The sequence below is a fragment of the Colletotrichum aenigma genome (assembly GCF_013390185.1).
Source record: "Colletotrichum aenigma strain Cg56 chromosome Unknown KSG_Cg56_contig08, whole genome shotgun sequence".
In the NCBI taxonomy this organism is placed as follows: domain Eukaryota; kingdom Fungi; phylum Ascomycota; class Sordariomycetes; order Glomerellales; family Glomerellaceae; genus Colletotrichum; species Colletotrichum aenigma.
This window is the reverse complement of record NW_023500914.1, coordinates 211,439-236,703: the sequence shown is the minus strand read 5'-3', so window position 1 is coordinate 236,703 and position 25,265 is coordinate 211,439. Positions and strand designations below refer to the sequence as shown.

General features: G+C 54.0%; 7 protein-coding genes across 7 annotated transcripts; 4 read left to right on the top strand and 3 right to left on the bottom strand.

The window, feature by feature from the left end:
• Positions 1-128: 128 nt before the first annotated feature.
• On the top strand, positions 129-2,569 carry CGCA056_v011611 (uncharacterized protein; the record flags this gene model as incomplete). Its single annotated transcript, XM_037326857.1, has 5 exons — positions 129-1,238; positions 1,289-1,518; positions 1,764-2,084; positions 2,163-2,510; positions 2,563-2,569. 5 exons carry the CDS (start codon positions 129-131, stop codon positions 2,567-2,569), a joined length of 2,016 nt encoding a protein of 671 aa, XP_037174589.1.
• A 7,179-nt stretch (positions 2,570-9,748) lies between these two features.
• Positions 9,749-11,498, top strand: ecdD-2 (Major facilitator-type transporter ecdD; the record flags this gene model as incomplete). Its single annotated transcript, XM_037326856.1, has 2 exons — positions 9,749-10,234; positions 10,305-11,498. 2 exons carry the CDS (start codon positions 9,749-9,751, stop codon positions 11,496-11,498), a joined length of 1,680 nt encoding a protein of 559 aa, XP_037174191.1.
• A 2,430-nt stretch (positions 11,499-13,928) lies between these two features.
• On the top strand, positions 13,929-14,663 carry CGCA056_v011609 (putative sterigmatocystin biosynthesis peroxidase stcC; the record flags this gene model as incomplete). Its single annotated transcript, XM_037326855.1, has 1 exon — positions 13,929-14,663. One exon carries the CDS (start codon positions 13,929-13,931, stop codon positions 14,661-14,663), a length of 735 nt encoding a protein of 244 aa, XP_037174765.1.
• A 162-nt stretch (positions 14,664-14,825) lies between these two features.
• p2ox (Pyranose 2-oxidase) lies at positions 14,826-16,908 on the bottom strand (the record flags this gene model as incomplete). The annotated part of the gene is made up of 8 exons (XM_037326854.1): positions 14,826-15,132; positions 15,190-15,251; positions 15,309-15,686; positions 15,761-16,391; positions 16,447-16,520; positions 16,574-16,583; positions 16,646-16,717; positions 16,772-16,908. 8 exons carry the CDS (start codon positions 16,906-16,908, stop codon positions 14,826-14,828), a joined length of 1,671 nt encoding a protein of 556 aa, XP_037174766.1.
• Positions 16,909-19,410: 2,502 nt separating this feature from the next.
• On the bottom strand, positions 19,411-20,364 carry CGCA056_v011607 (Uncharacterized protein; the record flags this gene model as incomplete). The annotated part of the gene is made up of 1 exon (XM_037326853.1): positions 19,411-20,364. The coding sequence occupies one exon, from the start codon at positions 20,362-20,364 to the stop codon at positions 19,411-19,413; it is 954 nt and encodes a 317-aa protein (XP_037173874.1).
• A 734-nt stretch (positions 20,365-21,098) lies between these two features.
• Positions 21,099-22,231, bottom strand: dtxS3-1 (Aldo-keto reductase dtxS3; the record flags this gene model as incomplete). Its single annotated transcript, XM_037326852.1, has 2 exons — positions 21,099-21,766; positions 21,826-22,231. 2 exons carry the CDS (start codon positions 22,229-22,231, stop codon positions 21,099-21,101), a joined length of 1,074 nt encoding a protein of 357 aa, XP_037173804.1.
• Positions 22,232-23,702: 1,471 nt separating this feature from the next.
• On the top strand, positions 23,703-24,650 carry atnD-2 (Short chain dehydrogenase atnD; the record flags this gene model as incomplete). The annotated part of the gene is made up of 1 exon (XM_037326851.1): positions 23,703-24,650. One exon carries the CDS (start codon positions 23,703-23,705, stop codon positions 24,648-24,650), a length of 948 nt encoding a protein of 315 aa, XP_037173811.1.
• Between the last annotated feature and the right edge of the window lie 615 nt (positions 24,651-25,265).

Below are 25,265 nucleotides of genomic sequence, written 5' to 3'. Positions count from 1 at the left end.
GCGCATTTGTTTGCTTGAAAAGGCAAAAACATGGTATGCTATCCACCTGTACGTTGATAATCTCAAAGTCTTACATTCTCTCCATCGATTGACTCAAAAAGAAGAACGGAATGATGAGATAGAATAGTATGCCTAAAGAGTTTCACCGGAACAAGGAATCGGACCAGGGCGATGTCGTGATTGCGGGCCCCATCATTTTCTTCACCTCCGCCCCGGATTTGAACTCGGCTCAAAGTCCGGGGCAGCCCCGCACCGTCGCATCTCACCAACACACCCAGTCTCACTCTCACTCGTCGAAGCGCTCACAGGTCTCCTCCGATTCAGCCAGCTTACGACGCACCATGCGTGTTCCAGACCTCATCAGCACCTCCCAACCCGACGCCAACGCACCATCGCGACGTATACGGCGACGTCATGACAACACCAGCTCTTCACCGTCCTTATCGGCCTCCGCATCGCCGTTGCCAGAAGATGCACCACGACCACCAGCGAACAAGAGGCGCAAGACGACGACAGAATCCGCGGGAGGAACTGCATACGCGCGGAGAAAGCGCGCCGTGACCGCGTGCGAGTTCTGCCGTCTGCGCAAAACGAAGTGCGATAATGCCCGGCCGGTATGTGGCTTCTGCCGCCGGCAACGCGCAACTTGTGTCTACGGTGACGAGGAAGAAGGTGGCGGGGGTAATGTTGCGAGAAACCACGAGGAAGATGGCAGTGCCGTGATATTGGAGCGGCTGGATGAGATTAAACAAATGCTCCAGAGCTCACCGAGGGGCTTGGCGCCGACGGCCGCGTATGCCGCGTATCAGCCGGAGCCCTCTACCGACGCCGCCGTGCCATCGCCGAGACACCAAGGTTTTGACGTAGAAGGGGTCTCGGACCGCGGAGAGACATCGCGGACGCTGTACTCTGCGCTGCGGTGCGAGTCGATGCTCCGCTGGCCTGTTTTTGATGGGCTTATACCGGAGGAAGATGCGAGGATCGAGTCTTTTATACTCGAGTTTGGTGCGGATCTGGATGATGCGGCAGCTGTCGAGGAGAGGATAGGACCGTCGTCGACTTCTTCTGGAGCAGCTACAGGACCTGGGATAAGGGATGATGCATTCGTGCCGCTGTGCCAGAAGTTCCTGATGCATGCCCACCCGCGGAATCCCATCCTTGAAGGCAGGGAACTAGTAACCTACTCAAAGCGGGCGGCCGAAAACGGTGTGGGATGGGATTCAGCCTCATGCTTAGTGGTGCGAACTCCCTTTCGCCTTGATATAATGTCATGCTGACTGCTGCACAGTTACTCGCCTGCGCCTTGGCTTGCCTTACGACACCATGGCTCCCTCCCGTCGAAGATACCCCTTTTACGATGACAGTCGCCTCGAAAGATGTGGCAGAGATGCCCCTCCCTGCGATCATAGAGCCGGAGGACTGCGGCGTGGCAGATGCATACTACCTCGCCGCATCAAAACGCATCGGTCTACTAGGCCCGTCCATCCTCGACATCCAATGCCTGTTCCTAGCTTCCATGTACGAAAAGTGTCGTTTACGCCCTCTGAGAGTTTGTTTCTACATCCAGCAAGCGTCGACGCGTCTCCAAGCGCATCTCCTCCGGAGAGGCAGACGGCCGTGGAGGGCAGCTAGTGGCAGGGAAGAGCCGACGTAGCCCCTCGAGCAGCGTGTCTTTTGGTCCTGCTTCAAAGCCGAAAAGTACCGCCCTCATTCCCGAAAGCCCATAACCCACCGTCGAATAAAATCATACTGACATCGTCCAGCGAAATCCTGCCCACTCTAGGCCTGAGATCAAGCGGCCTCGAGGACTTCACCTACCCAGACTCCTTCCCCGCCCCGCCGTCGACCCTCTCCTCGGCCAGGCCCGCCGCCGGTGACTACTACGCGTGGTCGCCCATGTCCGACGACCAGCAGCGCGTCGAGGAGGAGCGCAGCTGGCTGTACTATCTCGCCGAGATCTCGCTTCGGCGCACCATCAAAGACACCATGGCGGTGCTGTACCGCAAGGGCGAGACGTACTGGCTGCAGAACGAGCAGCTCCTAGTTCGACAGTATGACGAGTTCGAGAAGGAAATTTCCCAGCTGTAAGTTCGCTTCGTCCCATGTCTTTCAATGAGATCAAATGAGGTTGAGCAGGAGCTGGCACGGTAGCACAAATACAGGCATTCTCACCTGCCGCCCCTGATTCAGTTCGACGAGCACCGCCACGCCGACAACGAGCTCGCGTTCTACCTGCAGGGCAGGTTCCAGGGGTGGCGCGAGGCGACGCTACGGCCGCTGCTATACTGCGCGCTCCACGCTCCCGGGGAGGTGAATCCAAGGGTTGTCGAGCTGGCGCAGAAGGCCGTGGATACGTGCTCTGCCATGGTCGTCAAGACCGCATATCACCATCGCCACGGGGGCAGTTGGTTCGTGGCGAGGAGGGCGTTCTCCTGCGCACTGATGATTCTTGCCGCGAGGCTGCGGGACGGGCCCGTGAGGGCGCCGCCGAATTGGAGAGCTTTGATCAGGTTGGCGCTGAGGGTGGTTCGGCGATGGGGTCGCGAGGCGCGGGACGTGGAGAGAATGAGGTCTACGTTGGAGAGGCTGTTCAATCACGTACAGGCGAGAGCCGGACCAGAGGTTGGTACTCTGGGTTAGTTGGGAGGAGTCAACATTGGCCGTCATCATCATCTCTCGATCTCACGTATTTGATCATGTTTGACGGCCAAGAGCGCCACCATGCAATCGCCACTTTAAACCCCCGAGCACCGGCAGATGGGCTTGCATTAGAGTTGGTCGAAGCCGCCGCTTCAGCAAGTCGTGTGTGCCTGGCTCGCGGGTTTGAGCACCATGTCCTTATTTCACGATGCCGCGTGTCATCGCGCCAGTTTGTGCGTTGCTCATCAGCGGAGTATGAATCGAGAGGGTCACTTGACTGCTCTTACGCAATCATACCGAGACCCCAGCAAGAGACTATTGATTCCATTTCCCGGGACTTGAAATCGTCTCGACGAGCTTTCGCATCCCAAGAACTAACGCCAACCCCGCAATCAGGAAGACCACCGGCAATTCAGTAGTTTCTCAACTAGGAGAGAAAACTCTGACAGACCTGAACCCAGTTCTTGGTGTCGATGACCGGCGCACGCTTGTGCGAGCTTCAACAACTTGGTGTGACCCCCCAATTGTTCCATCGAGGCAAGGTGCGGTCCAGAACGGTGGCACACCAACCGCTCAGCGATGTCGAATGTCCAATACGGGCAGTCTGTGCAACGCAAAAATACCAGTTGAATGGCTATAGCTTCGCCGCCAGCCGAACTCCAGAGACCCTGACGCCGCCCCCAGAGCACGGGCATTGGCGGGGAGGAGAATCTGGCCGGATGGTCAGCAGAATCGGGATGGCTGACAACCTTCTCCGACAGTGCGCGCCTTCTAGCTGGGTGGCTGGCCGGTGACAGTGAGAAGTCTATTGCTTGGGGTTGGATCGGACTGGATCTCTCGATAGCTTGTTCGACGCCCGAGTAAGCGGCTTGCGCTTGGCGGCGTGCGACGACGCGCCGGCGCGAGAGGGTGGCGGCCAGACCCCAGATCGGCAGTGTCTCATTGATCGGGCCACTCATTACCGCAAACTGAGCCTCAACCCCGCAAGCAGAGACCGTTCTGGGCTGCATCGGACAGTCAACGGCGGGGGAGCGGCGAGTTGACGATTTGAGTTGTGCCATCCGGGAGCATTGCAAGATCTCCGTAAAGCGCTTTACCTAGTGTCCAGACACTTCTGAACAACTACCAACGGTTCGATGGTCTGCAGACCTGAACGAATGTCGATGACGATGGTTACAACATCCGAGGCTCGGCGGCGAGTCCGAACAGGGGCTAGCAGGGACCTTGCACTTTGCAAAAACCCCGGCAATTGCAGCGCAGCGCTAGAATCCGATGGTTTGGCTCGACTCACCTGTCGCATCGTCAGCTTCAGCACGCCGAGATCATGGGCATTTGGAATGGGAGAAGAGAAAACGATCGTGTGTGCGCGGTGTCATTGGGAATCAGGCCTACGCGCGACAAACACGAGCCGCCGCCACGATGCGGGCCCTGCGACTCACGTGTCCATGGACTCGGGATGGCCTAGGGGGGGTTGGATGGGATGGGGGATGGGATGGGATGGGACGGTCTGGTCCGGGGTGCGCATTGCAGACTTCGTGTTTGGTGTTTGAGCGGTGGTCCCGTGGTGGAGGGAAACAGCGGACGAACTCAAGGTCTGGGCCGAGACAGCACGTGATTGCCATCGTGCGCGAGCGAGGCCCACTATTGGATTCTTCACGATGAGTCTTCCAGGCTTCTCTTCCGGTCTTGGGTCTGTGTTTTTCCCTGGTTTTCCCGCCGGGGGCCGCGTGATTCAGGGGGTGATCTAATGACATAGACTCCACTGTGGAGAGAGTGAATCAATCTTGACTCTCTTCTTGGTCTTGCTCTCTTTTCAGCCTTTTTTGGTATTGGTCTGCCAGAGAGAGTAAGAAAAATCCTTCCGAGCGGAGACCGACCACGCGTCCGTAGCCGTGATCCGTAGCCGTGATGGTCCGGAGACCCCGTGGAGTGATGAGAATTCTGCATCGTCCGCCGGTTTGTAAGCGCGGCGGCCCCTCGCTCGTACGAGGAGCCCTGCCGGTCAGGTGGAACGGTGAAAACGCGGTCGGCGTCGCGCCAGTGTGTTGCCCATGGGGAAAAGAACAAAGGAAGAAAGAGGAGACTCTAACGAGGCCAGACCAGTCCCAAACTCGGCCGAAAGCCGAGGTGATTTTGGGTCTTTGAAAGCAAGGCAGCAGGCTCCAGAAGAGCCAAAAGAGGGCGCCTGTTACTGATTTCCCGGGGGTGGTCGCTAGCGATGGGGCCGTCATCAAAGACGGGCCGATGTCACGGCCTTGACAGGTAAACCTAAGCACCTGCGGCGGAGAGCCGACCAGGGGATGGGTCGGAACGCACCCACAGCCCGACAGCCGGGGGAGGGAGGTCTGGGCAGTTGGTTGCGCAGACTGGAGACGGGCGCAGGAGGCACGACGAAGGCAGCGGCTTGTTGTTGGTCACGCCGTGGTCACGAACTCGGGGCCCCCTTAACAGCGGCGCATACCGAGTCAGGCGGTAAGATGGTACGAGGTGACTGGCTCGCTTTCTTGTTGGAGCGGGCGTGGCCCGACGGACAGAGTGAAGCAAGAGTCACCGAGAAGGGAGCAGAGGCTTCTGACGAACGCCGATACTCGCTGCCCGCTCTCCCTGTTTGACGATGGCGCGTCGTCGCCGTCGTCGCAGTTCGCAAACCCCGACATCAGACCAGTAACCACGGATCTGGAAACGAACATGTAGGTGATTGGATAGCGCGGGGTGGAAAAGCTGGAGATGGGTGCTAGGCAGGCCTCCTGGGAGATGCTTTTCTTGGAGACCCCGATATCTCCAGACTGTCGAGAGACGGAGACGGTCTGGAGGTGCATGTGAGTGTGAGGAGGAGCTCCACAGCGGACAGGAACTCGGCCAATTTAGCAAGAGGACGCTGCATCGAGAGGGATCTGGAGGCAGTTAGCGTTCCCAAGTACCACCGAGCATTGGCCCATAGATGGAGCCGGGACCGGGGATTGGAGGAGGGATGATGGGGAATTTGGGGGAATGAGTTTGGGGAAAAGAGGGTGGGATGGATGGTTAGGTGCGGATAGGTAGACCTGCGAAATGGGATGGATGGATGGGATGGGATGGAACGGTTGCGTGTTGGGAGGCATGCAAGGCCGGAACAGTTGCACTAGGCAGTAGTGGTGAGGCACAACGACGACGACGACTTGGAAGCCAAGGCGAGTTTAGGGCGCTGCTCGAATGAATGGCCCGAATAGCTTCGACTTGGGAACCTAACCGAGACGACAGTTTGGTTGTTTGAGTTGTCTCTGGACAGTCGAGCTAGACGGAACCGAGTAACGCTGCGCATGTCCGGAGGAAGAGACGCTGCAGCATGCGGGAGAGCACCGGTGGCCTGTCTCGGCGGCCGGCTTGTCGTATGTACATGTTCGTAGTGGTTGGGATCATTAGTCCCGCCGGGGCAAGGATCAGAACGAGGATCGGGTTGCATGCTCGCATGTACAGTACTGACCTGAATCTGTCCATCGAAACACCACACAAACGAGCGAGGGGCAGGCCGCAGAAGGGAGGCTGAAGGGCTGATCGAAAAGGAAGCAAAGACATGTGCCAAAATCGTGGAGGCTGTTGTTGGATGACGGGAGTGGAAGGGTTTGGCCAGGGAGGCGGCAAGCACAGGCCCAGCCGCATTCTTTGGCAGATGTCTGTGTGTCTCTTCGTCCAGCTGGTGTTCACCACCCAATTCCTAGGGCACGTAGAATGCCTCCGCGAGTACGGACAGGCATCTGATTTGATGGTTTGGCGACACTATCACGGGATGAGACGGCGGCAGAGTCAGCACGCAGCCCGCAGAACCGGCAGCCGGAGGGTTGACGTGGAAGACAGAGAGCAAGCCAAAGCGAGACAAACTGACAGGGACGGGTGGTGTTTTGGATTGGGCTAAGAGAAGGGAGAGGCGCGAAGCCAATCAGCGCCACGATGGCGGCCGGGGAAGGACGACAGGACGGCGCCGCAGGTTGGGCGGGGGCCGGTTGGGGCACTTCTCGGCGCTTCTCTGGCGCTTTCCCCAAGTGAAGCTCCAGAATTCCCCTCTCCGTCTCCATCTCCGGGGCACTTTTTTAATGTTGTCTTTTTTCGTTACAAGTCATCACGCTCTACTCTTATTTCCAGCTGGCTCGGAAGTCGGAACCCCTCGGGGACCCCACCATTGCGGGTGAAGACGCTTGGAGAGAGAAAATTAGACGGAGGGACGGACTGAGAAAAACCTGCCAAAATTTTCATCGTGAGATTAGGGGGAAGGGGAGCGAGGACGGATGAAGACAAGTCCGGTTCAACAACATCAGCAACATCCAACTTACTTCCAAACGGTGACGATGACACACCAGAGACAAGAGACAAGGGGCTCTCGTGAAATCTGGTGACAGATTGGCGCTTGTCCTGAAGCGGGATCATGTCGTTGACGTGACGAGAGTCAAGCCCGAGAGCTCCAGAGCTTGAGAGCGTTGTCTTTCCCTCCCGTTATTGCTACATGCCTTTCACCCCCTTGTATCCGTAAGGAAGTGTAAGGATACATACATCGTAAGGCAGATACATATGCAGCGTTTCTGCACGAGCTCGGAGCCAAGCTCGGCAGGTTCAGGCTTGGCACGACAGCTGGTCCCCTTTCCCCTTCCTCCTCCCCCGCCGCATTGGTGCGTTGGTGGTGATGGTGTCGAGGTGTTGATGGGATTGGGGGATTGGCCACCCCCAGGTTTGAGATTCGCTTGTTGCGCGCTTGCGGTGGACGGGCGTCATGATCATGTGTGTGAAGTTCCGCGTTTACGCCGTAGGGTTTTTACCAGGATCCCAGCACGTCTGCGACGAACGAGGTCGTTTTCGGCTGCCGAGACTCTTCACTGACGCATGCTCTGGGCAGACAGAGGCGGAGTGCAAGGGCAATTTGCGATTGAAGTCGCGACTGAATCCGCGGCTGGGACATCGTGTCATTGATTCGAATTGGCTTTTTGGTCCTTAGCTTGCGTTCATAATGACCGGAACTACCGTCATCACAGCCCCCCGACTAAGGGATTACAGACCCATACAAAATCTGCCAACTTTGACTAACAATTCTGATGTGGTTCTTTTTCTGTGTCTCTGTCTGTCTGGCCCGAGGCAGGATGAAAGTCGAGACCACGGCCAGATCAGCACCAGCGCCAACACGAGGGCAGGGGATTTGGAAAAAGAAAAAGAAGAAAAAAAATGTTGGTCAGAAGGGACACGCAAATTTGGCCTGTAGCGCGTGGTGTCCCCGTGCTCATCCCATTTTCCCATGCGCATCCCGGCGACCCCAGCAAGGTGCCGCGGTAAGGTACGTATCGCGTCAGGTACGTATCGCGTCAGGTACGTACATGGGCACTTAAGGAGGCCCCACAGCCGAGAGCGGTCAAGGTCAAGGATCTGGATCGAGTCTAGCGTCGATTCGCCAGCGCGCAACAGCGACAACCTCTTAGGTACGTACCCATAGGCGACAGCAGAAGGCCGCCCCGCAAAACGCCACGCGACGGCGAGACAACGGCGACTCTTCCCCAGCTTTTTTTCTTCTTTACTGGGCAGGCACTCTTTTTTTTAGGCGGTCTCCAGGCGAGTGACCCCGTGACTCGGGAGCCTGCGCGCACCACACCAGGAGGCTTCTAGGGGGCAAGCTAGGGCCTGGAGGGGGGGCAGAACCAGCCACTGCTGCCCGTCCTGGGGGAGAAAGGGGGTCCCCGGGGGGCAAAACTGCGACCTGGAGAGAGCCCCAGTGTTGTTCCCCAGGGGACCACTGCGCTGCTGACTGCTAAAAGTCACCTCAGACGACCGGCCACCCCTATGGCTGGCCACCCAAACCACCTAGAACACTGTCAGACTGTCGCTCTTCCAAATGTTTTAGCGCTGTGGGTGGCAGACGCCGCCCGCCGCTGACGGCTTGTTCGTTTTTTTTGCCGAACAAGGTAGGTAGCGGCAGCTAAACTGGAGATGGAGGTCCCTCTCTCTACTGAGATAGGTACCTAGCTTTGCTTCTGGCTCGCTGTGTGTGCCGTATTGAGGCCTGATCTGGCTGCTAGCCATGATGATCTGTCCATCAGTTGTGCCAGTGAGTGAGTGCTGTACATTGCAGACGGATCGTAGGTACTCAAAGTAAGTAAGGTAGGTAGGTAGATCATACGCAGAGTCTCTTTGTCTGATGTCCGCGTGATCATTGAGCATCTTTGGTGCTGTTTATGGCTGGTGTGCCGTGGTCCTGAACATGTTCCAACAATACCTGAGCATGTTCTAATGATGAACGGCTCTCACTTAGATCTATTCTCCCGGTGAAGATGATAGCCGAACAACGCAAACAAGATCTCACGATACGTTACCTTCTAGCCCTTCCAGCCCTTCCAGCAATGAATGAATCAAGCTGTCAGCAGATCAGGCACGGAGTCAGCGGGAGGTACCTTATTGCCGTTCTACCTAATATTACGAAGAGTCTGTCAGCAAAACAAGGTACTTGTGTACCTACGTGTGTACATACGAACATCTGCAATGCACCCCACCCAGTCCCAGTCCCAGTCCCAGTCCCAGTCCCTAGCGCGCTCCTTTCCCTTTCCTCGTCTCTAGTCCCCGGCCCATCATCCTCGTCCTCCCACCTTTTCCTTCCCCGTGGCCTGCCCGCCCCGCGGCCCCCTTCCCAACTCGTCGGAAAGCCCCCAAGAGTTATCGGCCCTTCTTAAGCATGAGCTCCAACATGGGGACGGCTAGCCATCTGCCTCTAACCCAATGGGAGCCCGCCCTCGTGAACTGCGACCTATCGACCCTCGGAATGGGGAGATGAAGCACCACACACCACGCCTCGAGGAGACCGGCCTTGCCTGACGTTCCATTCTTCGGTGCCACCTCGACGGGTATCCGACCAGACCAGACCAGACCAGACAGACCGCACACCTTTTGCACTCTTGCAGAGGACCAACTGACACAGACGCGAACTGACTGGCTCGTCGAAGAGTAACACGGGATAAAAGGTTCCCATCTCCCCTTCCCTACATCGCTTTTCCTCCCCTTCCTCCTCACGAGCTTTTCCTCCTCACGCCCCCCTCGACAAGATCCCCTCTCGTCCTTTGTTTATTCATCTCCGAATACATCAACGACAACAACAGCAACCATGGAGAAGGAAACCGGCGGTGTCACCCGCGAACCGGTCGGCCTGGCCGTCACCGAGGACGTCTCCAAGATCGAGGCCCCCGTCACCTGGAAGGCCTACGTGATCTGCGCCTTCGCCTCCTTTGGAGGTATCTTCTTCGGATACGACTCCGGATACATCAACGGTGTCATTGGTAACCTCGCCTTCATCCGCAAGGTCGAGGGCAATGACCAGGCCGATACCATGAACGAAGCCGACCAGTCTCTCATCGTCTCTATTCTCTCCTGCGGTACATTCTTTGGTGCTCTCATTGCTGGTGATGTCGCCGACTGGATTGGTCGCAAGTACACCGTCATCTTCGGCTGCTTCATCTACATGATCGGTGTCGTCATCCAGATGCTTACCGGTATTGGCGCTCCTCTTGGTCCCATCGTCGCTGGTCGTCTCATTGCCGGTCTTGGTGTCGGTTTCGAGTCTGCCATTGTCATTCTGTACATGTCTGAGATTGTAAGTCTTGACATCGCCCTTCCCCAAACGTCCATTCTCCAGCAACAGCAACGCTAACCCCAATTGACAGTGCCCCAAGAAGGTTCGCGGTGCCCTCGTCGCCGGCTACCAATTCTGCATCACCATCGGTCTCTTGCTTGCTGCTTGCGTTGTCTACGCGACCAAGGACCGCCAAGATACTGGTGCCTACCGCATTCCCATCGCCATCCAGTTCCCCTGGGCCATCATCCTCGGTGGCGGTCTGTTTCTCCTTCCCGACTCCCCCAGATACTTCGTCAAGAAGGGCCGCCTCGCGGATGCCACCGAGTCTCTCTCTCGCCTTCGTGGCCAGCCCAAGGACTCCGAGTACATCCAGGTCGAGCTTGCCGAGATCGTCGCCAACGAGGAGTATGAGCGCCAGCTCATTCCCTCCACCACCTGGTTCGGCTCTTGGGCCAACTGCTTCAGCGGTGGTCTCTGGAAGTCCAACTCCAACCTGCGAAAGACCATTCTCGGTACTTCTCTGCAGATGATGCAGCAGTGGACTGGTGTCAACTTCATCTTCTACTACTCTACCCCCTTCCTCCAGTCTACCGGCGCCATTGACAACACCTTCCTGATCTCCCTGGTCTTCACCCTCGTCAACGTCTGCTCCACCCCTCTGTCCTTCTGGACCGTCGAGAGATTCGGTCGCCGCACCATCCTCCTCTGGGGTGCCGCCGGTATGTTGATCTGCCAGTACCTCGTCGCCATCATCGGTGTCACTGTCGGCTTCAACCACACCCACCCCGACCCTGCCGACGCCACCAAGTCCATCGCCGACAACATTCCCGCCGTCAACGCCCAGATCGCCTTCATCGCCATCTTCATCTTCTGGTTCGCCTCCACCTGGGGCCCCGGTGCCTGGATTCTCATCGGCGAGGTCTTCCCCCTGCCCATCCGCTCCCGTGGTGTCGCCCTCTCCACCGCCTCCAACTGGCTCTGGAACACCATCATCGCCGTCATCACCCCCTACATGGTCGGTGAGAAGCGCGGCAACCTCAAGTCCTCCGTCTTCTTCGTCTGGGGCTCCCTCTGCACCTGCGCCCTCATCTACACTTACTTCCTGGTTCCCGAGACCAAGGGTCTGTCTCTCGAGCAGGTCGACAGGATGATGGAGGAGACCACCCCCCGTACCTCCGCCAAGTGGGTTCCCCACGAGACCTTCGCCGCCCAGGTCGCCAAGGATGGTGTCCTCGAGAAGGTCCACGGCGAGCAGGTCGAGCGCCGCGGTTCCAACGTCTAAATTGTTTCTCCCAATCATCATTTGTCTATACTAGTATATTTACTCGGAATACCCCCCCGTGCCGTATTCTGACGGAGAGGCACTTGTATGTGTGCGGAGTTGAGCCCAATTGTGTTTTACTGGGCGTCAAACTTGTTAATGCGGAATGTCTTGAAATGTTGCATGGCGCATGTGGAGGATCACGTTTGTGATGATATCCCAATATCCTAAACCTATCTACCTACTCTCTAAGCAGTAATTGAAAAAATAAATTCACAATCATAAAAAAAAAAAATCTCTGCTCGGCTCATTTCCGCTGTGAACAAAAACAAAACAAAGCACATAATAATGCGACTGAATAATGCGCCTGCCCCCAAAATGCCCGACGGTTCGGGGGAAAGCGGACCGAGGTCGATGGGGCCCCATATCGGAGCCCGACGCGTTCTTTCATATTATTCATGCTGACTCCCAAACCGGGGTCTTCGTACCACTTTCATGTCGGGCCCCCCGGCCGCGACCATGGACCATCGTCACGGGGGGCTTTCGACATTTTTTGTTAACGACCGTCGTCAAAAAATTGCTAGGGGGGGCCCTCCCCGGCCTTGGCTTGATTCGGCAATTGGGGCGGGGCGGGATTACCAAGGCTCCTTCCTGGGCGCAGTCTTTCCCTCCCTCCCCCGGGGCGCATCACCCGGCGTCCGCCCGTCTTGGCTTTCACTAGCCGAGCGGTGTGAGGAAGAGATCGGGACTTGGAGGGCCTGGACGGACGCCGCTATTTCGGCGGTGTGATGGTGAGGGCAAAAAAAAAAGACGGCTTCGAGGGATGGCGGAAGATGCTTTATCCAAAGCACGTTTCGCGATCTTGTGGATTTATTTATTTTTGGCGATGATGGCACAGACTGGCTAATCACTCCGCGGCGTGCTTTCGTGTTAGTGTCTCGGCCCTATGTCTGATGAAGCAAGACGGCGGGAGTAGTTGGACGAGAAGTTTTTTTATCATCATGAGATGCAGAGGAGGTGATCCGGGTCATGAAGACGTCGCAGTGCTGCTTCCTACCAAACTTGCAACGTGAATTGACAAGGTGTTCTTGGAATGACATGCTTGAACTGTGAGTAACTAAGACGCGTATTTTAAGGCGAGTAGTTGAGACATCTTTTTTGCCTCGAGAAAGTGATTTTCACCGTCTCCTAACTGCCCAATATTATCCTCTGGAAATAAATCGTCCAAGGAATTTCATGATTTGCGGGGGCCCCTTGCGTTTTCACTCAGAAGAAGATGATGAAATAGCACAGCAGAAATCACCTCCATATATTGACGAAATGAGTCTGCGTGTACTTAGTTTGTCGCATAACAGGATCGTTGACAATTAGTTGGTTCACGATATGCGTTCTTTGTGTGTAACAAGAGACTGGTACCAAGTTGCCAGCAAAAGCTCCAATGGGTGTATGGAACAGTAGATACAGTTTATAATGCACGGTTTCAGCCCTCACTTAGCTGATATGATATTTGTTTTGATATCGACGTTGAACATTTTGAAAGAAATAGCCAGGATCTCATTTACATCGTTAGGCTGAAGGCGGTCACTGCAGTAACAAATATGAGGCTATTGAGACGAGTATCAACGTTCCAAATAATGACCATCGTGCCAAAAGCAAAAGCCTATAAGTTAAGAAAGCCAAGTTGACGGATTTTGGTGATGAAATTGAATGAGAGCAAAGAACAGAAAGGTCTAGATGTCTAACCTGACAAGAATGCCTGGTCGCCGTTGAAAGGAAACGAAATCGGAATTGTAACGACAACAATGCCAACAGGGGTAATGTACAATGGGTATAAAGAACTAAAGGTGAAATCTCATTCGCTTTGCTCGGTAGAAACGGCGCATGCCAACCCGCTCCAACACTCTAAACAGACGACTTGCCAATTGCGCGCATCTGGGGCAACCCACGGGGCGGCCGAGTACAGAGTGTACAAAAGCCATCGGATATAATTATGCATCTCTTCGGTCTCGGGAAGAAAATAGGGGCTGTCATCGGTGTTGCAGTGGTCTTTTGCTTGCCGAGAAGCCAATTAGAGCGAAAATTCCATTCTCGGTGATCTCGGCAGAGCGGGCTGGGCAATATCGAAACTCTATTTTGACCTGAATCGAGGCAGGTCGTCACCAAGGACCACACTTTTCAGCCAATACCATTGCACGTATTCTAATCCCCCATGTTTTTGGACCGGATGTCATCCAGATTGCCCGTGGCCTCATTGGAGTTCAAAAGGACGAAATAGACGCTCTACTATCTTGTAATAGCGAGTTCTCAAGATCAACTCAAGCAAGCGGTCGATTTCACACAACCCTGAGTCGTTTTCCTGCTTTTGATGGCCTCGTAACTAGGATTGGAACCACATTAACGTCATCAACACTTACACCAACCTACTCTCACAAGTCCACCCCGACAAGCACAATGCAACTCAAACTCGCAGCCGTATGCATGGCCCTCGCAGCCACCTCCGCAAACGCTCAAATAGAAGATCCAGAGCACCCCTACATCCCGCCAGCAGCCTCCGACCGCCGTTCACCCTGTCCGGCCCTGAACATTCTTGCCAACCACGGCTACATCAACCGCAATGGGTCATTCATCACAGAAGAGAGCGCCACAGTGGCACAGATGCAAGCCTTCAACTTCTCACGTGCTGTCGCGGCCGGGCCCGTCCCTGCCGCCCTCAGATACGCCACGACCGGCGTGAATGGGACATTCCACCTTGACGACCTCGCTCAGAAGCCCCTCGACCATGATGGCAGTCTGAGCCGCGGGGATCTCGCCCTAGGTGACAATCTGAAATTCAATCGAACCATCTGGGACACAGTCGTGGCAAGGTTGCCGGATGAGTACGTCACCTGGAAGCAGGCGGCTGAGGCGGGAGCAGCGAGGCTGGAGGATGCGAGGAAAGAGAACCCGCAGTTCGAGCTTGATGCGGCGGGGATTCAGGCTACTTTTGATCAGATGAGTGGTATTCTGGCTGCTTTTGGTGGAAGCGTGGAGGATGGGAAGGCGAGGAGGGATTGGATCAATGCTAGCTTTGTGGAAGAGAGGTTACCGTGGTCTTTGGGGTGGAAGACGAGTGAGAAGGTGTTGGCTGGGGCTGACTTTGCCCCTATGGCGACGGCTTTGAAAGAGTATGCGCCTGGTGGTGTGTGAGAGAGGTTTCCACGCGGACTCGAAACATTGGAAAACAATCAATGTGGACAACTTTTTGTAATACAATGTTGACTAAAGCCTCGAGCTAACGCATGTGAATATCATTCTGACTTCCTTGAATCTATTGCTGAGTGCCATATCCGTTGCTCGCGCGGATTAAATCTAGAGGGTGCGCGGCTTAATGGCCTTGACTCCCTTCAGATCCTTGATGATCTGCTCAGAAGCGGCCAGTGCAAAGCAGCCAGCAGTGAGCGTTGGGTTGCAGGCGTTCTGTGTCGGGATGACACCGCATCCACCAAGCACAAGGTTGTCCTGGCCCCAGACACGGCCGAGTTTGTCCACGACGCTGTCTTCTTGGGACTCTCCAGCTCTGTAGGTGCCGCAGATGTGGAGCGCGGAACCGGCTGGTAGGTACTTTGGCTCGGCTCCAGGGAGGAAGCCGCCGAGGCAGCGGGCGACGTCAACCATACTAGAAAAGGGAGTTGATCAGCATTCTGATACTGTGAAGACCGTGCCGTAGACTTACTCGGTGATCATTCTGCGGGTACGGTCGGCATCCTCTGGATCAATCTCGAAATGGAAAGTGGGCTGGTAGACGCGTTCGTTATCAGCTACCGTAACTGAATCACAGACAAGAGAACTCACCTGAGGCATTCCGAAGCCATCCTTGATCTCGTCGGAAAAGCTGACATGGTTTTTATAGCTGGGCTTGGTGTACCCAAACCATCGGAGATCAACAATCACGCGTTGGTCGATGCCGGCCGGAATCTGGCCATATCCGAAGGCGTCACGATGAATCTGGGTGTGCCAAGGGTAGTCCTTGGTGAGAGGGAAGTAGCATTGTGGGTCAGGGTCGTTGTAGGGGAAAGGCAGAGGATCTTTGGGAAACTTTTCCCTGTGCGCCTTAACAGCCTTCTTCTCCTCGGTGCCCAGTTCATACTCGTTTTTCTTGATGGCATCAATGTACTTGCGATCAAGGACGATCTGGCAGAAGGACATGGGCTGCTCCGTCATGTAGTGGCCCTGTGCGAAAGCATCGTCAGTTGTTGTGTCATCATCCAAAACATACCGCCAAAAAGAGTGGGAACAGTACTTACCAAAGCCGGGAGAGTCTCACTAAGTCTTTGGGAATTCTCCTTGGGTCCTCGGGAATTATGAAGGATCCCAGGAGTCAAGACAGCGCCAGCACATACGACAAACTTGTTCGCGTTGATCATGTACTTCTCGTTATCGATGAGATTCTCGACCTGCACAAGTCTGACCTTTTTGGTGGAGTCATCGAGCTCAAACCTGACACACTGAGTGTTGGGGAGCAGCGTGAAGTTCTCAGCGTGGGCAATGTCGCCGAGAATCGTCGCCGTACAGGCCCACTCGGTGTAGTCCTTGTTCTTCTCCCTACGCTTGCCGCACAGAGGCATGTTGGCAGTCTTGCGGTTTCTCTCCTCGAAGGCTTTGTCCAGAATCGACTTGACGAGCTTCTGGCGAATCGAGTCGTCAAAGATCTTGGGGTTCGTCCAGAACAGCTTCTCTGCCTCTTTATACAGCTCGTCCCACTCCTCATCGTTGAAGAGTGTCGATCGTTCAATCGTCGGGTCCTGTCGAGGAGTGCAGCAGGTCCAGTGAGATCCCATACCGCCGACAACGCGCGTGGCAGCAGCTGCGGGGAGGTTTTCGTACGGCTTCTGGTCGGGGTTCTGGCCATTCTGGACAAACTTTTGCTGGCAGGGTCTATCAATAGTCAGAGCAAGCTTATCGTCGCAAGGATCCAAATACTAGAACTCACTCAGGAACCCATGCTGAAGGTTCGAGGCCAGCGTCGGCATTGCTGGTCGGCACAGAGAGAAGTTGCAGTTCTCCCTAAATATCATTATTAGGTAAGATTAAAGGTAAGAAAAGCACACAGCTCTTACCTTGACAACACTATAGGCTGCGTAAGCAAACAGATTTATTATCAATCAGAGACGAAGTCTGGAAATGCTTACTTGGTGAAAAGACTAATGTCTTTCTGAACCGCGATACCGTTCTTCTTGTGGTCGCCGATCCGTCTGGTCTCTCTGAACGCGAGTTTAGCCGCAAATGGACGCATTTTGTCGGCCAGAACAACTCACTGCTCTCCAACGTCAATCATCACAACATTTCTTCCGGCTTGCACGAGTTTGCGAGCGAAGACGGCCCCAATAGGGCCGGAGCCCACGAGGAGGACATCGACCTCTTCAAGGCGTTCTTTAGGTGGCATGGAACCCATATTGACAGCGGTTGAAACGTAGATAAGTGAGTATAGCGTAAGGTGAATAAATCCAATGGATGTAAGTGAGGGTGAAATTATGGGGAAAAGTTGGTTCTCACTGCTGCCGGGCGGCCTTCAGCTTTATACATGATCAGTTTACCTCGACCCTGTATCAGCTGACAGCCCGTGGCATCAAGTCTTTACAGCCACCTCATGGAAACTGTGTGTGGGCACCTTCAAAAGCCTCACGTCTCGACTCGCTATTGGGGTATCCTGGGCAGTAAAAGCCTGTCAGTGGAACATGTCGGAACATTGCAGGAGTGACTGTGAGACAATCCACGAATTTGATGTTTCGCGAAACAGCCGAGTCAACCAACGCCATGGTCACCGTAGATCAGGTTTACCAGATTTTGCCCCGACATGACCCCAGTTTCCAACGCCTTTTAAAATCCTTCAGAATTGTCTCGTCGAAAGGAGAATGTGAAGATTGTTTGTGGAAAGTGATCCAACGAGGGTCTGGGTCAAAGTACCCTTAGCGCCCCGTTTCTCACGTATTGACGATAAACTCTGTTCTTCGCCAGGCCATTCTTAAGATGCTCAGCAACCGCCTGCAAGCGCCCCCTCGTCCCACTCTCGCACGACCTCCATATACTCCCCAAGAGTGCTACCATGATTCCACCTTTCTTTCAGCTCACCTTATCACGGATATCCTTACGCTATAACCGAAGACTTGCGTGTAGATATCGAGGAAGACGTTAGTGTCGCCCGATCAACATGTAATCGCCGGAAGTGTAGTGGGATCAGGGCTGAGACTTCACAAGAGAAAAATGCATCCGGATCAGGTCGAATAAACCAGGAGGATGGGGTAGCACGGAATGAGGGGTTGAAGGATGCAACTTATGTCAGGTCATGTTACAGGAACGTTGTGGTCTCGCGGAAGAGCGGGAGCACAACAGTCGGCTGTCCAGTACCCTGAGTGCGGAGCCGGGCGTAGAAGTCCAGTTGCAGATCATAGAGACAGAGACTCCGAATTTCTTGATACGTAGCTGCTCAGGTATGTCGGTACTTGTGAGACGCAAGACATCGGTGAGCTGGCAGTGGATTTTCACACGCGAGAATGACGGACATGTCGAATGATAATGCCAAGCTCATAGGCATGGATTGACATTGAATTTTTCTACATATTTCAGCTTCATCCAAACTTTCAGACCACAAATAAGCTGTGAATTTTAATACTCAAAAAGGGTATTTCGTCTTAGCTCAGAAAGCCACAACGGTTTGAGGTCGAAATTTGAGCACTGGTTTTGCGACGATGTCCAGGTTCCTCTCTGGTTCTCGTTGGTTTTATCTTCTCACTCTCATAATGTCGAGATATCAGCTTGATAGGTGCGTCAGAGAGGCTTCCCGGTCGAAGTCAAAGGGGCACGGTGCCTTTCCATTGTCGACCGGTTGTGGATAGTCATTGGGCGGAAGCTGTCATTACCCTTCGGATACCAACAGTCAGTTGCCTGTTCAAACGCCACAAAACCTCATGCATTCTTCCGTGTTGCCGCTTCTGCCACCATCGTACCAGTTCCTGACGGCTATTTACGTTGGAAGTCCCGTCGACTAAGTGACGGTGCGGCCCGGGAACATCTAGCCCCAACATAGTTACACTACAACCCCGCAGAACGAAGACGATGGGGCATGCAAGGGGGTCAGCTTTGGCCGCCCACATTGCTCAGGCAGTCCGGACCCAATACCAGCAAATCATTCCCGTAAGAACAAACGACGGCGTGGCGTCGACGTGGAATGAAGGAGGCTTGATGGTCCGACTAGTAGGAATGATGACCTTCGCTGATACAGACAATTACGGTACACAGCCAGCCACTTTCGACGCCAGCCAGACAGGGGTCTGACACATCTACTAGAGCAATCATGAGGTCTCCTTCAGCTCGTTGTTCGATTCTGAAGCAAGAAATAGACAGCTTGCTACGACATTCAATGGCTGGCAGCATATGCCCATGATCTGATACTGACTCGTCGTAATCATGCGTAACAGTCCAGTAGCCTTACTTATATGGAGATTGCGCCGCGACTAGTTCACAAACAAGACTCAGACAAATTCTTGGTCACGTTCTGCCCTTAGTAGATAGACAGGCAAGACATGTTTGGCCACAGACCAGCTAGAGAGTTCTGCTATCCGGGCGGGTGGTGCAGCCACACAACGACGAAGACGACGACGACGAACGAGGACGACGTGGAGGAGGAGATAGAGGACGATGGCGACGGCGACGGCGACGATAGTAGCAACGAGAACGACGGGAACGATGGCAACAGATGCGATAACACGAATGCTAGGATATTAAAGATGATCAAATAGCCAAGTCAGAATCAAGTAGTTGCCTACTAGTTATTGTGGCTATTTAAGCTCAACATACTTGAAGATTAAACACACGCAGGCTAGCACATAGCGACCTAGCAAAGAAGTGAACAACCGTCTGATATTATCAAGTAGTACACCAAGTTTAGCCCATACTATTAAGCCTTCTTGCACTGGTTGGCGGGCTTCTGGCCCTTAGCTCCCTGGATGCAGTTGTTGGAGATATCCAGAATATCCTTCGAAACCAATTCAGTGCAAGCCGGGCCAAGAGCTCCCTCAAAGTTGTTGCTCGTCAGGTTAAGGACTTGAACGTTCTTCAACTGACACAAAGCCTCCGGGACGGTTCCAGACAGGTTGTTGTTGCCGACGTCGAAAACCGTCAGGTTCTCAGTCTTGTACACCGTGGGGAGAGAGCCGGACAGGTTGTTTCCGAGGAGCAGGATCTCTTCCAGAGACTTGGCGTTGGCGACGGACTTCGGGAAGGTTCCGCTGAATTGGTTGTTCGCCAGGGTGATGTACCGGGCTGGGGTCGATCCAATGGTGTCAGGAATGCTGCCAACGAACTTGTTGTCGTTGAGGAAGATGACGTCCAGGTCCAGAGTGAACAGCTCGCGAGGAATAGAGCCGGAGAATTCGTTGAAACGCAGGTCCAGGAAGGTGAGGTCGGCATTGAGAACGGCCTTGGGGAACGGCCCAGACAGCTTGTTGGAGCTGAGGTCAAGCTCGTACAGCCACTTCAGCGCCGAAAGATCACTCGGAATTTGTCCAACAAAGCCGTTGCTGTTGGCGTGAAAGAAGGTCAAGTCGGTGAGCTTGTCAAGAAAGCCATCCAGAGTCAACTTCTGGCCCTCGAACCCGAAGCCGTTGAAGTCAATGCCAGCCAGAGCCTTCTGGCCCGTGTGTGGGTTGTTGCCGCAGCTGAAACCGTTGAACTTGCAGACGTCGTTTCCGGTCCAGTTCTTGGTGATGCCCTGTGGGTCCGAGGTGATCTTCTGCTTGATAGACTCAACCAAAAGCAGATCCCTGTGCAGGTGCGACTCGCCAGAGGCGGCCGGTGCGCCGAGCGCAGAGGTGAAAAGGAGCGACGAGAAAAAAAGAGTGAACGGCCCCATGTTGCCAATGATTTCAATAATGACTTCGGTAGTAAGAGAAGGATGCCATTGCTTGCAATCTGTGGGCAATACTTCCCGTATTATAGCCTCAAACTGACGGCATACACAGATTTCTTGTCCTTCTCTCATTTGGGGATCTGATTGACACTCATTACACAAGGTTTTCGTGTTGAGGTGCAAATTGAGTCAGGACTTTGGCCCCCATTATTCCTAATTACAGTATTTCTCCGTTGTTTATTTAGACTTTGGCCACATGATTGTCATCCCACGAGTTCGCGTGGATGGGATCCACAAAGTAATTAACTAGTCAGTTGGCTCTCAGCACTGAAAACAACGAGCGACAACGTGGTCTGGATCACGAACCTTTCGGGTTGCTCATCTTTTACCAAAGCGTATAGATTTCACAGGCGAATATTATTCTTGGCATGCAGTTATTCCCTTTTCAAGTTCTGGCTTTCCGGAAAGATAGTCGTCGGTCTCATATTAAGCAATGTCGGCCTTCTAAGCTAAGTTACAGACAAAGGGCTGCTCATTTCATTCTGAGAACCCTCTCCAGCTAGGCACGCATACTTGTGGCACAAAGTACTAGTTGGTCTTTCACAACGGGAAAAGTCTGAAAAGCATAACATGAATGATTCTGCGAACTTCAATAGTTTAGATAGAATTGAGATGTTTGAGACTATTGCAATATTGGCAGGGGTCGAAAAGAGACTGTTGCGTCTCAGTGTACTACATTAAAAGTGACCCATGATGTTCCTGGGGACGTATGGCTCCTCGAGATACTTGATCTCATCTTCCGTCAGAGCTTTCCCCCTCAGCTCACAAGCCTCATCGATTCTCTTGACAGAGTTGAATCCCGTCACGGGAATCGCACCCTTGGACCTGACCCAGGCAAGTGCAACATGGCTCATGCTCCACCCCTTCTTCCCCGCGACCTCCTCAACCCTGCGAATGATCTCCTCATCAGCCTCCGTAAACGCGGGGCTCATCGGACCCTTCATCTGCGACCGGATAGATTTGTCGTAGCCCAGCGGCCTTGCCAGCCTGCCGCCGAAGAGCGGCGACCACGGCATGATGCCGACACCCGTGTCGTTGCAGAAACGGTTCATCTCGCGCTCTTCCTCACGGTAGCAGAGGTTGTAGTAGTTCTGCATGCTCACAAACTTGGTCCAGTTGTTCTTCTCCGCAACGAACTGCATGCGTGCAAATTGGGTTGCCCACATGGAGCTGGCGCCGATGTAAAGGATCTTTCCGGCTTGGACGAGGTCGTGGAGAGCTTTCATGGTCTCTTCGATAGGGGTAGCGGGATCGACGCGGTGTATCTGGAACAGGTCGATGTAAGTCGTGTCTAAGCGGGCCAGAGCGTCATTAACAGCCTTGAAAATGGCGATACGTGAGAGACCTGATTTGAGTCAGTCGTCAGTTCCCGAATGATCGTTGATTTCGAGTCTATAAACTCACCTCCTTGGTTGACATAGTCCTTGCTTTGGTTCAGTTGCTGGGTAAAGGGGGGCGTGTGCATGCCGACCTCCTCGCCAACATGCAGCGCGCACTTGGTCATGAGTACGAGCTTCTCGCGGGGGATGCTGAACTTCTTGATCGCCTTGCCGATGACCTGTTCGCTGACTCCGTTCGAGTACATGTTGGCCGTGTCCCAGGTGGTGATGCCGCGATCATAGGCGGCCTTCAAAATCTCGAGGGACGGCCCCTCGTCAAGCACCCAGGAACCCCATTCTGAGGAGCCAAGAGACATTCCGCCGAGGATTGGGACTGAGACTCGAAGTCCAGAAGTGCCCATGTTGACGTATTCAACCTTGGTTGCGTCGAGGCTCTTTTGCAGAGAGGCGGGGAAAGCTGGCGCAGACATTTTGGTGATCGGTGGAGGTGCTGAGGCAAGTGCTGAAATTCTCTGAATCGAATGTCCGGCTTGAATGGATGCGGTGCTGTTGTTGTGCTAGTTGATTTCTGTCGATAGACGCACATGATTCATCTTTAAATACTCATTCATTGCTACATAACGAATACCATGTCCCTTAAAACCGGTGGTGCAACTCAGAATCTGAAGACATTATGGCGTTTACATGGACCTGCGGTGGAATCAAGAGGAGATAATGGACATTGAAGCCTCAAACTCCTTCGAAAAGCCACGATCGTGTCAAAGGTAGGTGGTTGAGTCCGGACTTTGTCTTTGGTTGTGGATCGAGGCAAGTGAGACGCATGAGACAGTCAAGCTCTCAAGTCGGCGTGATGGCGGACATTCGATGTGAATTGTACCGTATATTCACCCAGCTGGGGCGATCATGGGTCGCGGACAGATAACGGACACTAAAGCACTTTCCGAGCCTTTCCAGGCTCGTTTAAAGACCCTGCACCAGGCTTTTGGGACTTTGGTATGGGAATTTCAACCGTAGCGAGCAACCAAGTCCGCAAAGTCCGGAGCGCACGCTTAATCCCGGCCCCCACTTCGCCGAGCCGGTCGCGACGATCTTCCCCGCGGCATCCAACCAGCTGAAGTCGTTTCAGCGACTAACTGCGGGAGCTGCCGCTACCCACAACGTGATGCAATCGTTGAAAAATCGACGTATTCCGGTAGATCAAGTCCATGAAATCCGCGACTTCTTTCTCTCTGCTGTTTTGGCAGTCTCTATACGTTCCTGCAGCTTGGATACATGTACTGACAGAACGAGACATGCTCTCGTCCCTGTCGTCGCGTACGCTACGTCGAGCTTGTTCTCCTGATCATAAGCTACTCAATTAAATTCCACGCCGACCCTTCGTAATCAAGATCTAAAGTCCAGGAAAGCAGCGAGAGCATATTCGGAAATCTGGGCATCGGTCGATCTGGCGCTGCTAGTAGAGAGGAGCAGAACACCGTCAACTCCCCAAGGATGGCGCATTTGTCTCGGCCAATCATAACCAACCATTGGTATCAACGATTACACCATTGCCCAAAAGGCAAACAATACCTACTAGGGGCAACAATACCAGTCGAGCTGCTGACTTACCAGTATGAAGGCGAGACACACGGTCTTAAGTATCGCTCAAAGCGCGAGCAACTTCCTCTCCAACATATCCCTCTTTAGTGAAACAATCAACTTCGCGTGGAGACAAGACAGTTTGGACAATTGCCCTTTTTCATACAACGGTCGAAGCGACCATGGCCAGCTATACGAGTGCACAGAAAACAGCATCATCGAACCATGATAAATACCAAGCTTCCTGACTATGGCTGATTTCTTGATCAAAAGCCATCTTACTTCAATAGACAGACAAATCATCTGAAAGAACTTCGTTGTCTCACATCCTTTTCACTCTAAATCTCGGTCAAATTAACCACAATGGGTTTCTTCTACAGCCAACTCTTCGCCCGCCTCCCTTACCCAACCGGCTCCTACGCCGGCAGCAACGTCGGCCTTGGAAAGGAAGCAGCCCGCCACTACGTCCGCCTCGGCGCCAGCAAAATGATCCTCGCCGTCCGCAACCTCGACAAGGGCACCGCAGCCAGAGACGACATCGAGTCCATTACCAACTGCGCCAAGGACGTCATCGAAGTCTGGCAGCTCGACATGTCCAGCTACGCCAGCGTGCAGAGGTTTGCGGCGCGCCTCTCTTCCGAGCTCGGCCGCGTCGACATATTCCACGCCAATGCCGGCGTCGCGCATGTCGAGTACAAGCTGATGGAAGACAACGAGGGCCAGATCACCGTCAAGGTCGTCTCAACTTTGCTCCTGGCGGCGCTCGTACTGCCCAAGATGAAGGAGACGGCAGCAAAGTACAACAACCGTCCGACGCTGACCATCACCACCTCGGAAACGCACGCCTGGACGCCTTTCAACGAGCGCCATGCTCCCGAAGGATGGATCTACGACGCCCTCAACGAGCAGGGCAAGAAAGACCCTAATCGCCTGTACTGGCCGTCGAAACTGCTCGAGGTCTTCGGCGTGCGGAGCATCGCGGAGCGGAACCTGGCGGCTGGGTGTCCAGTCACGGTCAACATGGTCAAACCGGGCTACTGCCGCTCCGAGCTGGCGCGCGAGCTGGACACGTGGGTTGTGTGGTTTTTGAACACTTTCATGGCGCGTAGTGCGGAGTATGGAAGCAGGACGTTGGTCCACGCCGGGTCTGCAGGGGTCGAGTCGCATGGCGAGTACCTCTCTGACTGCCAAATTGATGAACCGAGTGCGTTTGTGAGGAGTGCAGAGGGGAAGGTGACGCAGGATCGTGTTTGGGTGGAGCTGATGGGGAAGCTGGAGGCCATGGAGCCTGGCGTTACGCGAAACTTTTGATTGCCTAGATGATAATGATTCATCTCTTGTTTGTTCGTATCTTTCTCGTAACATGAATCTAGAGCTATTTAGTCTAAAACAAGGTTGTTGAAAACAAGGGTTTCCGTTGTCCGGATTGGTGATTTTGCCAAAACAGCAAGAATACTGCCAGGGCAGATGACGCCACCTTAGCATTGCTGAGTCGTAAGATGAGTTGAAATGGGAACGAAACGAAAGCCACTTTTTGAATCCTGAATTTGGTTCAACGTGGTTCGAAAAAGACTGAATCATTTTGGAGCTTCAACCTAGGCAGGTCAGACTAAGACCTCCGTCGTATTGCATGGAGTTAAGAGCCGCTTACGGCCGGCCTTGCGCCAAGCGTATCACGAAGCCAGTCCACCGGACCCGAAAAACATTCTGGTTGCCGTGATTGTAATGTAATATTCGTCTAAACTTCTCTTTCACTTACTAATACGTAACCTGCTACGCTAAGTTGGCCCCTGGGGCTGCTTCCGGGGTGGTATTAACAAAGGCAACTCGGACAGCAACGTTGACCGAACTGCGGAACTACTGCAAGCTCGTATGGAGATTGGTGATTTGCGGAGATAGACTCCGTGCTTGACGAGAAAGCGGTTT